The 12,014-nt window shown below is 41.3% G+C and overlaps 2 protein-coding genes across 3 annotated transcripts in view; one reads left to right on the top strand and one right to left on the bottom strand.

The window, feature by feature from the left end:
- Positions 1-32: 32 nt before the first annotated feature.
- LOC132260342 (transmembrane 7 superfamily member 3-like) lies at positions 33-3,751 on the bottom strand. Its single transcript, XM_059758394.1, has 5 exons — positions 3,339-3,751; positions 2,492-3,274; positions 2,232-2,390; positions 960-1,376; positions 33-292 (listed from the first exon to the last, which is right to left on the bottom strand). Exons 1-5 carry the CDS (start codon positions 3,427-3,429, stop codon positions 42-44), a joined length of 1,701 nt encoding a protein of 566 aa, XP_059614377.1. The 5' UTR covers positions 3,430-3,751; the 3' UTR covers positions 33-41.
- Positions 3,752-5,729: 1,978 nt separating this feature from the next.
- LOC132256769 (uncharacterized) overlaps positions 5,730-12,014 on the top strand; it is a 42,934-nt gene continuing 36,649 nt past the window's right edge. For both annotated transcript variants that reach the window (XM_059753326.1, XM_059753319.1), the window contains exon 1: positions 5,730-6,237. The gene's annotated coding sequence lies outside the window, so the exon portion shown is untranslated. The remainder of the gene's footprint in view (positions 6,238-12,014) is intronic.

Here is a 12,014-nt window from a genome sequence, read left to right as displayed (position 1 = left end):
CTTTTACTGGGACGGGTTGATTCTCTCGTCATTTGGACGAATTACACGAAGAATGAGTGCCTCTTGAAACGACGCATAAAGCGACTGTTGGACCGTGGCGAGAGGAAGACATCATCGGATCCTAAATCTCTCTTCGTGAGCCGAGCAATGAGGGGTCGAGCCTCCTGGTCCCTGAAGCGCAACACCCGGACATTGTGTGGGCCCCAGCAAGCGCATCCGCTGTCAATGAGCCGCGTCTGGATGAAGATACTGGAGGCAAAAGCCATCAGCCACACGGCGATGCAGAAGCAATCTAGTGGAAAATGAGATTAAGAGCGCTACATTGAAGCGGTTTCGTGGGTATGCGAAATGCTCTTATACTATTATCAATTCCATCTCTTCATTATCTACAGGATTTTTGTGCGAACAGAAATTCCGTGGGTAGATTTATAATATTATGTGAGGGTAATGTTGTGATTGCTGAAAGCAAATACAGTGATGAGAAAATCTCTTTTGAGTGCTAAATTATATGCAAACATTAACGGTCTATGAATGTTAAAATAAAGTTGCATAAAAGTTCTGTATTCACATAAATTTTAAAATTTAAATCAGAAACTGAAAGAGTGATTTATTTTTTCGTCTGTGCCATAGTGAGTATGAAAAAGAGATTATTCTAATTCCTTATTTGGTTCAAAAGAGTGAAGCTTTTGAAATTCCTTTCGAATCCTTCATTTTAGAAGCAAAACTTTTCACCCCTGTTTTTGCTCTGATTAGCATAAAAAATAAGTCCAATTTATTTCACTCACAAGACTTTCCCTCTTCTGAAAAAAAAACTGCACGATTCAGCATCAATGAATCATTCGATTCTATTAGCACATGGCTGAGGGTGTCCCTTGAAGAGGAGGATATACTTTCAAGTTTGAATTTCATTTGGCTACACAACTCGGCTAAATACTGTGTCAGCAGAAAGTTCCACTCACCCACAATGTCGAGATGGGGATTGAGGATGGCTTGGCTGAAGGACTTGTCCTTGAGGCGGCGCCAATTGTTGATGATGGCATAGTGGAGATTTCCATCAAACATGAAGAGGAGCGTCAGAGCCATGAAAGTTGATCCCAGCAGAGCTGTATTGACGATAGCGCCCCTGCGGCTCAGGGGGAAGGACAGGACGGAGACGCTCGGAATGACGAGACAGAAGACCATCCAGTAGTAGGATTCCGACTCGAGAATCTTCATGTCGCCGAACATGTACAGCACGAGACAGGCCACAGTGTAGCCGTTGAGGAAACTGCCCAAAATGTCAGCCACATTGGATACCGAGTGACACTGGAGCCAGACGGTGGTCCAAACCACGGAGAAGACAATTACTCCCACGATCATGATGATTACCTTAAGATCTGAGGAAGAAATCATATTGATAAATTACACGTCTCTGCCGCGTTTAATTACAAGAGCGCGGCAATTAATTACGATAAACAGCGAGACACCCCGACGCCCGCATAATTTATCTTGGCCAAGGAGTAGCATATTTTCTGCCACAATGTCTCTGTGGCGGAAGCAAAATTAATCTGTTGGAATAAACACAAATATTCAGTCCTCAGGGCTCGGGGAGGACGCAGCGAAGTGTTGCAAGATAAGGGAAACATTTGCAAATCAATTTATATTGATTTTGCAGAAATCCCCATGGAAAATTCACTCTCAAGATGCCCCATTTCTGGGTCTGAAGTGGAGAAAAGTGCTGATAAATTACGTGTTATTTAAACTAAATGATTCCGGGTGAGTCGCACTCCAATTAATTACACTAATTTATGATTTAATTTCGTCGGAGCAATTTATGGAGGAAAAGCGAGGAAAACGGGAATGTCTTAGCGCAAAGAAGATGAAAATAATTTCGTGCAAGAACCACTTCTAATGAAAGGAAAATATTGCCGCACTTTCAATTAATGAAGAGAATACCCGGAAAATTAATATGAGAGCTTATTCATTGAGAGTCATTATGTTTTTTCCGCTTCTCTCTCTGAAGGTATATTTTGTTGCATCGGCAGAAGGGCAATTCTAAGTGCACAACTTTTGATAACTCCCGCATGTATTGCACAGATAGGGACAGTTTAATAAAGAAACTTAAATTTATTGCATGCCTGTCATTGAGACATGGCAACTATGCAACACGTGAGGTGTTTGCTCGGGTGATAAAAATCAGACACAATTGAGCGATCAATGCAAATGAAACAGAGGGAAAAACTTTCCATTACCCCAGTCGTCCACGGTGCAGAAGATCACAAAGGCCAGATAGCCGCCGATCATGAAACTGTTGACAATGACCCGCAAGTACACCAGCTGACGTCCCAAGATCACTTGACACGCTCCCAGCACCATGATCAGCACCAGAAGGATCATGTAAGATGTGCTCTCTGTTGAGGGGAAAACATGCAGCAACAGTGAGGAAGGGAAGTCTATGCTTATTGACCTGTTTTGTATATGATTAGATATTTTGAATTTCAATGTGACTCACCGACAATGTGGCAGTCGTGAATAGTCAGCTGTTCAGAGCATCCATACGAATGGGCAGGCACATAAGCTGTTGTGATATTCTCCCCCAGACCGTCCATCACGAGGGTCGTGAAGAACATCCCCATGGAAGTGTATCGGGCATATAGCTGGTGAAGGTTGTACTCGGGCACTTTAGTCACGAGATTTCCAAGCTCTACGATCGTCCGAGGCACCATAAGAGCGCGCAAGGAGTCAAAATAGGACCGCTGGGAGAAGTCCTGCCTGGCCAGATACATGTACCGGAACTCGTACAGGAAATTCTCCGTGCCGCAGGTCATGTTGTCCAAACGCGGAACTCCTGAGCCCGCCGGTGGGGTTTCCACCATAACAGTGTCTTCCAGGATGTTGACTCTGAGGAAAGGTGTCTCCTCAACGGGGTGAACCATGTTGCAGCTGCCGGGAATGGCTCCGGTCTTCTTAAACACCACGAACGCCACCGCAACGGACACATTCCTTCTTCCACCATTGGTGTGGAGGAAGTACGTAGAATTGTGGTGAACATTGAAGCCCAGATTGGTGCCATTTATAGCATTTACAGATGGGCTTCTGAGAGACTTCTTGGCGGACAGTGTGATATTATAGAGGAATGAGTGGGTCTGGAAAATGCCAAATCCCACATCCCAGAGCTCATCGGTGCCTCTCACTTCAATTGTGGTCACAGAACTGCCGGGAATTTCGTATTCCCGGTAAAAGTTGATCTCACCGAGGCGAAATGTGTCATTGAGCTGGATTGAAATGTGAAAAGCTGCAACGGAGCGGAGCAATAAAGGGATGGCAACGATGGCAATGTTTATGGGATTCTCACTCACCATTTGGGGTGTATTTGGTGGCCTCAACGCCAATAATTCCACGTTGCCAAACGGCCGAGATGATGAACAGAATTTTAATTAAATTCCACATGATCCGGCCGATGTCTGTCTACCACATGAAATCCTTTTAATCTCACTCACTCTCTCCACTGGAATGCCCAATTTCGCCTTCAGGCCAAATATTTACCGTTTTATCAGTTATCAATTGCATCACCCATCTCACTCTCCCCAGCTAATGGTTAGAGATGCTGCAGATGAGGTAAAACAGTCAAATGAATATTGGCAAACGAGTTTGTCTTTGCTACATTTTTATTGTAGTTAGAGCACCGCCACTCTAGGCACTCTCAGCGCTCTAGTGAATCCAGTGAATCACTCTAAGCAACTCATTCCAGCACTCTAGAATCAGTATTCTTAGAGCTCCACCAGCGACACCTTCTCTATGGTAGAGAAATCCACAATTCAACTCAAAAGCCGATCAACGGCTTTGCGCACCCCTTCCAAATACATTTAATGTTAAATATTTAAAAAGAAAACATTGGAATCTCGTTTACTTTTCGCTAATATACAAACAAAAGGGGGTGAGTTGACTCCGAAACCTCCCTCCAGAATTAATTGAAGCGGTAGTAATGTTTGCTCTCCGACGTTGCACGGGTGGGTCGTCATTACTCAATCCCCAGAATTCCACCGTCTTCAAACAGCAACCCTATTCGTCAATTTGGGAGACGGGCGAAATGTATTTAAGTCGTCGGTGTACCTCCGCAGAGACAATCTATCCCTTAATTTATCTCCCAAGTCAACCCGGCCGGGAATTCCATCATCCAAATGGAATCCCCGGCACACGTGGCTTCCGACGATGTGCAGAAATTCCGTGCGGAGTTTAGTCTGAAACCACACAGAGAATCTGTCAGTATCACTTGCAGCACCGCATGGACAGAATTCTCATGTCAGTGAGCTTTTGTTGTGCATAATGTCAACAAAAGGGGAGTTATGGAGTCACCACGATGCTATGAAAATTCCAACCATGAACTTTGCTTGTCTGAATCATGCTTTGGTTAAAAGTTCGGCACGTCATAAAAATGCCAACCAACAGAAAAGCCAAAAAGTGTGGGCATTGAATAGGGGAAAAGTTTGGGTGGATTGTTATATTTAAGAGAATATTTGTCTAATGACTAGTTTTTGTAACACTAAATTTACCTAAAAATAAAATTTTGGATCACCATGAAAATTACTCTTTGATTGACTTAATTACGTTGATTTTGTGACTTAATTTCCTCCATCATCGTATGTATTTGTTTATACATCTATTGCAAGAATAGAGTTAAACGCATAATCAGTGTTACCGAAGTTTTAAGTCTGCATACTAATTTTTACACAGCTATACAACATAATCTTCAATATAATGCGAAACGTAAGGCGAAACGTGTGAAACATAGAATCATGATTGGGCTTTCACCCTTCCTGAAACGTACAACAATCGTCCTTCGCAATTATAATGCAATGCCCATAGGCACGCGTATCGATGGCATGTAGCATTCCTAGGCGCCGCACCTGATCTACATTCTTTCATAATTAAATACAAAGAGTCCAAGAAACCAATCAAGAAAGTATTGGAAGTATTTCGCAACAAGTGTATGCTTCTGAGAGTGAAATTTTTGGCTGCAAAAGTAATAAATCCAGTAATTGAATAATAAGTGCAGTGAAATTGTAATTTCCTCGGTATTTTGCAACTAGTGGCGTGCTATTGAAATTCACTCGCGCTTTCTGTTGTCTTGGAGATTTCACGAAAATTTTCTTTTCACCATCCAACGTGATGCATTCGAAATTGCGCGGGGGTGTGGAAATAACAGCCGGAAAAAATAATTCTTGCTCTTTGCACGAGCTCACAGGGGTTGTCCTTTGATTCTGGGCTGCGATATCACTTTCGAGGGGATGTCGTGGTAGTTCTTTTCATCCCGCTTATCGTGGCATCTTTCCTGTGTCACCCATTAACCGATGTCGGCGAGGGGGAGAACCCTCCCTCGCATTTCGAGGATGCTCAGTTTGACTACACACAGGACAGATTCTTGTGCACTTTCTCAAATATATCTGACTGTGATGTGCCGATGTGAGAGCAGAGTTGGACACACATTTCGTCAGAGTCGGAGGCTGCAGCTCTTCGGCATGCCTTTCAACATCCACACCTGAAATGGAGATTGAGTGGCGGTATCGTGAAGGAATGGACCTTTTTGGGTGCCTCAGGAGAGAATGCAGAGTGTAAATTTACGAGCACGAGTCCGCCTCTGCGCAATAGAGTCGGATGGTGGGATTTCGCTCTAGCGAGAGTCGTTGGCAGTCACTTTGGTCATTCCACGCGTTCCTCCGTGAGTTTCGTCGCTTTCAGTCTTCAGTGAACTGCCGAAGGTGGATGGTGTATTTCTGTGGAGTGTTGTCGACTCAAGTGACTCGGAATTTCTTCATCAGCATTCCTCTCATACCCTCCCATTCTTGAGCCCTCTCGAGGAATATCGCCCAAGATCTCTCTGGCGGCGAACGAGAACTCTCAGTGGATGTTGATTGTGTAAAAACAGACCCTTGACTCATTTTCACGTGTGAGATCAATCAATTCCCTCTCTGTGACTCTGCTAACCCATCAATCTGCGACCTTTTCGACGCTTCGTGATCTGTGTTGGGAAAGACCGATTGAGGAAGAGTGTGGTCACATTCGGCGGAGAATCAATTTATCCTAAGTGATTCGCTTAACTATTCGGGAAAGTGACGAATAGTCTGGCATCAACTCCAACAATTGAACCTGTAATTGATGCAATTTTCCACTGACCTCTGCCTCTCTGCGCGCGAGTTTTTCTCTCAGTGATTTTGATGCAACTCTCGCGACCAGTTTAAGGAGGAACTCAGCATCACGGTGAGTTTCTGCAATTTTTCCACCTTTGAGATGTTCGTGAGAAACCTACGCCGCGTTGCATCATCGAAAATGGTATTATTGTGTGAAAATAGTGACATCCGCATTTTCTATTTGCCCATGCATTGTAAGAAAATGACTCCGGCATAACCGTAGACACTGATGATATTGAAATCTCTCACAAATATTGCATTATCAACATTAAAATTTATATACTTCCTCAATGCCGCTGACGAGATGCCTTTTCCGTCTTCTGTGTCCCAAATGGTCTTGAGAAAAATTCCCTTCTCCGCCTATTGAGAAGTCGAAGAAAGTTGAAGAAATATTGCAATTAATATCCATTTTAGAGTCCCCAATGTTAGTTTGCTGGCCGAAATTTATCAATACTCCATCAATCAGACAATTGGGGTGAGGAAAGTTTCTATTTTGGCACATAGACAAGATTATTACACAAACTTTTCCCCTATCTGAGGGTTGGTTTTTCTCAACTGTCTCCTGTTACATTTCAATTATATGTTTTTCATCCTCGAAACTCTCTCAACAAAAATATTAGGCCCGCATTGAGAGAAAGGCGGATAAAAGAAAGTGATTTGTTTTCAAGAATAGACGCACTCACGAAAAAAGCCGCCATTCAGTTGAAGCGAAATTTATTCGATTCGCAGTTTTTCTTCCCCATGCCAAGAAAATCCATTAATATGTATTTCTATAAGTTCAGAGTGCACATCACAATTGGATTTGCACCTCAAGAGCCTGGCATTATCGATTTGTCTCTATTCGGGAATTTAGAGAAAATGCGCTACTCGCAGTTGAGTGTACTTAAGCTGCTCAAATAGTTATTTATGAGGCACTAATGAAGGCCACCAGATGGAAAGGAGCCCCAGTTTGGGCAATCGGGAAAGTTTTGTGCAACTCGTCGGTACTCAGATTGCTAAACTGTTATAATTGGTGGACTTTGAGCAATTTGGCAGATTATTTCGCATTATGATCTTCATGCTGTGGGATTTTTCTGGGTTGCTAAATTACTTGTGAGATGATCCGATGTGGCGCGTTCTTGGCAATTTTGCATATCTCCGGAATTCTCCTAGTCAAAGCCTTAGATTGAATTAATTGGGAAATCAAATTATGATTTTTTTGATAATTGACTATAATCATAACACAGCAAGTCATTGGAGAAACCAGACTTTTATTTGAGTTGCGAAGTTTGACTTCGTAAAAAATGTTTTATCAAAATGATCAGATTTTTTTTTCTAATGTCACTAATCCAATCCATCTTGAATCATTCTGAAAATACAGCAAGACAAAAATCAAGTTGATTTGCCAACAATTGAAGGAGTAAACTAATAAATTACAACTCAGATCTCTCTTAGGCAATATTTTACTTCACAATGGTTGCCAATATCACTAAATTAATTTTTACATCAATCAATCTTTTCATTGTCTATACCTTCGCACGTCGGAAGATATATTGCACGTTATAAGGTGGCCTAAGACGACAGTTCACACTTGCGAGCATTAGAAGTGTGTCAAGTGATGTATGGCTCTCTCAGTGAGGTCCTCTAGAAAAACACTACACTTATGTACCAAATCAACCGTGCACAATGTTATTATTTTAAAAACTTTAATGCCTCTTGCGATAACATTTGTATGTAATTGCACAAGCTCGTAAATTGTGCATTGTTGTCTGAAGAAATTTATAGTTTTCTTATCCTAAAATCACTGTGAATCGCTCTCTCAACATTAAAAATAACTTTGTTTGAGTCAAAGAAGAACAATTCACGAGAGGGAAAGTAAGATCTTTAGATTTGCGTGAGGTTAGGAGTATGAAAAGGCTTTTTAATTAAAACATCGATAGAGTGTTGTCGTATCGTGATTGTAATTCGTGGTGTCGACAAAAATTGAGACTTGAACAAATATTACCGTACGCTAATTGCGATTCAATCTCTTAACACTGAACCTGCAATGTCACACAAATGCTACACAATTTAAGCATATCATGAAAGAACACATGACTCGGCAATATGTGCAATTCAGAGGATCTTAATGTTCCCCACCAGTGAAGTTTGATCTCATTTGAAATAAGACAAGTTCAACTGAGATTTCTCTCAGTAGCAAGAGACTTAATTCACGTGGTTTCTGGTGCACTTTGACGCTCAATGGCTGGAGAAATTTGAGGAAATGTGTCTTGAAAATTAACACTCCATCGGATTGAGGTCTCTGCGGAAAAAAGAGAACTGACATGTACCAAGATAAGAAACCTAACTTGACATTCTCAAGTGGTTTTTCCATGACGTTAAGTAGACACTGGGCCAGAGTTCATCATGTTCAAGGAGGGGAAGTGTGGAAAATATAAATAATTTAACAAATATTGTGGCGGAGATGACGAAGAAAAAAGAGTGTTGAATAACGTCTTCTTCCGTTTCTTATTTGATATGTGTCAAAAATGTAAAATATCTCCCAGGGACTTTCTCTCCATGTAAATAAAACTCCATCTAAGTATTGCGAGGCAGAAGACTTTACTTTTCGGTGTATTGTATCTGCAGCTTCATACTAAATAATGGATGGTGTGAAGCGGCACAAAAGGCGACGAGTCGTCACAATTGAGGATTCATCTTTTGCGAGATTAGCGACTCTGTGAAATTTGCCAGCTTTTCACTCACAACACTTGTGCATGGCTTTTCACGCTTTCTGAAGGGCAGAAAAGCTCTAGGGAGAGAAGTGAATTGGAATTTGTCAAACAATCAATCCATCAGTCAATCAACATCGGCAATTCAGCGAAATGTTCTTTTAATTATGTCGAACGTTGTGAGATGGTAAACGTGATTGATGAAGCATTATTCATGCGAAATAATGGAGTGCAGCGATGTTAGTATTTGCAGAGACAGTCACTAATTTACGGAGCTTCCACTTCAAGTTAATCAAATTGAGTGGAGGCACGATTTTCTAAAATTTCACTCATATCAGAGGGCCATCGTAATCTGTAGTACTGTGATTGACACTTTGGGAGATGAGGAGAAATTTTAAAGCTACATTCTATAGATAAAATCTATGAAGAAACGCATCAAAATATTTGGTGAATCGTGAGAAATTTTGCATGAATAAATGAGAATGCATTAAAATCTCTTTACACGCGATTCATTTAAGTGTTATCTCAAAGACTTTCAATAATATATGTATATAGCGTCAGAGTCTATAGACTATTGCGCATATCGACCTTCATATTTGGCAAAAGAAAATTGCAAACACAAAAGAGGTAAAAATCCTGTTCGGTTGTCAGAGATGAAGAGAGAGAAAAAGAGAGAAGTTCGGAGCATGTGAGAAAATTTATTCACGAATATTAATTTCACATTAAAAGCTGACCAGCAAAAAGACCGACATGGAAAGTTCAAGTTGAAGGCCAACAGCAGCACAATTTACTCATCGAAAATGAAATGTAATTAATGTGCAGAGATGAAATTTCATGAGCTATATTTTTTAATTATTTCCCATGATCAATAAGACCATCTGGGTGAACATCATGAAATGGTGGAATAGTGCTTAGTCTCTGCAACATATTTCAAAGACTCTCCTCAATTTGTGTGCTATACGAGAAATCATATTTGTGAGATGGTTTTGATCTTTTTCCCCACCAGTTGATTGCTCGAATGGTCAAGGATTTCCCAATAGGACTTCCCGACCAGAGGGAGTATTGACTATATTGAGAGTGTTTGGAGTGAGTGGAATTTTCTGCAGACTCTGAAAGAAAATGTCTGATGGCTTTGACGATATTGTGCAATCGATGAAAGGGAACTTCTTTCCTCTTTTAAAACTCTGAAAATTGGATTATCGGAATAATTCTCAATTGACATTTATGAATGTGAAATTCTCGTGTGATAATCGCAAGATGATGCGGTTACAGCGTGAGTATTGTGAGTGTGTACGTAATTAATGGGTTTTCGATTTACACGCATCACGAAGCTGAAAATGCCCCTTCGATGGAGTACATTGGCGCTTCATGTCAGCACTTGTGGAAAACATCACAATGCTTTCCTCTCACACTCCCCACACATATTTCAATGGTTAATAAATCCCCCTCACTGGGATATCGCTCTGTTGTCTGCCATTCATCCAGGATTGAGAGTAATCCAAGGGAAAGGCTGTGACTGCAAGGTTGCGCGCTATTGCCGCATGACAAAGCTGTTTAGCATTCTGGAAAACACAGGAAGCTGTTTAGAAATTTAGAGAGATGCTTTGAAAAAGAAACCCTATTTTGTCAATGTTGAAATATGAAACCTGTCTTAGCTTTCCAAGAAATTAATCCATTAAGTGTGGAGAAAGATCGGCGATGATAGCGAATGATTTACCCAAAACCTATAAATAGTAGTTCCTAAAAGCATCTTTTAGTCAACAAATCTCTATTTGCTTCTTTGGCAGTGGAGTGTGGGTTCAAATGAGCGCTCTTTCTGTATCACATACGCAACTAATTCCCACTTTGGCCATCATCAGCACAGCTTTGCGGAGATTCGGCACACACATTCTGAATATAAAACAAATATTTGTTTTCAAAATTGACAAGGTATTTTTACTGTGATAATTATACATATAGAAAACGGAATGTGGGAGAAAGGGGGAAATTCGTCAAGTGAAATTCACATGGAAAGCCTTTGAGATTTACAGTATAAACAATAAGAGTGTTGCATGAAAAATTAATCGGCGTGCAAATGAGATACATAATCTTCCTCGGGTATTACAGAACTTACAGCAAAAACGCTATAAATTTGTATGAGGTGAGCGCAGTTTAGGCGTTACAAAACATCTGCATTACGGAAGTGCGGTGTACGCTTCTGTGTCGAAGCACGTCTTAACTTGGCGTTACTTTTGCGTGTCATCTTGAAACAGTGCGAGTGTCAACCAACTTTGTCAAATCGACACTTTCGCCAAATGATTTAAAGTGTGTGGTTTGCCGAGTCGAAAGTTAGATTCCCGATAAGATTCACTATGAGCAAACTTGAGGCAATGGATAAAGTTTGAGAATGTTTTAAATTGTCCACGCCATGGTGAACTTGCTGAACTCTATCAGTAGCATTTTGTGAAACTCATTGGAGTTGATTCATCCCGATGGACATCTCCTGGCCAACAGGGTGAATTCAATGACTTCGGTGTGGTTTTCTGTTCGTGACAACCCGCAATAAACGCTCCCTCAATATTTTCCGCTCATGTTCACACCACGATAAATTCACTTTTGAATTTTGGCAAAAAGTGTCTGAAAAGTTTGGTTCTTCTGAAAAACTTCCCACCCTCCGGATACTGGGTCTTTTGTCACGGAAACGGCGGAAGTGTGAAAATGGGAAGGTGTGAAGAGCCCCAGGGAATCGAATTCAATTTTGGCGGAAGAATTTTAGGGATGCTTTTCATCCCATCTGTCAGCAATTCATCATCTTTACGTGTTGGCCTCGGATGAGAGTGAAAAAGAGTTCATGGCATCTCCAATACTGAACTTTCTCTTTCGAAAAATGCAATCGTGCGCTTTTTTGGACCAGTTCCTCATGCTTTTACTCAATCATACGCCAGCCTGGTGGTCTCGCCGCTGGAAGTGCCGTGTTTGGAGAATAGTTGTGTACATATGGAAGGGAAGCAAGAAGGCACTAATGAATATCAGAGTGACACTCAATTAAGAGAGTAAAGAGAGTGAGATTATCACCTCAAAGGAATTACTTTCCTTATCACCAACACTGAGGTATGGTCGATAGAAATTCGCCCCGAGCGCTGGAATAATTAGTGCATATCAATGGCAAGCAAGGTGG

This window comes from Phlebotomus argentipes, unplaced genomic scaffold (genome assembly GCF_947086385.1).
Source record: "Phlebotomus argentipes unplaced genomic scaffold, Phlebotomus argentipes genome assembly contig_6, whole genome shotgun sequence".
Classification (NCBI taxonomy): domain Eukaryota; kingdom Metazoa; phylum Arthropoda; class Insecta; order Diptera; family Psychodidae; genus Phlebotomus; species Phlebotomus argentipes.
This window is presented reverse-complemented; position numbering and strand designations above follow the sequence as displayed.

What these genes read in the sequence shown, in the direction of transcription:
- LOC132260342 (XM_059758394.1), bottom strand. Translation starts at nt 3,429, where the DNA reads ATGTGGAATTTAATTAAAATTCTGTTCATCATCTCGGCCGTTTGGCAA. An exon ending in TCACGACTGCCACATTGTCG is followed by an intron (nt 2,391 to 2,491) that starts GTGAGTCACATT and finishes TCCCCTCAACAG; the next exon opens with AGAGCACATCTTACATGATC. An exon ending in CTGCACCGTGGACGACTGGG is followed by an intron (nt 1,377 to 2,231) that starts GTAATGGAAAGT and finishes TTTCTTCCTCAG; the next exon opens with ATCTTAAGGTAATCATCATG.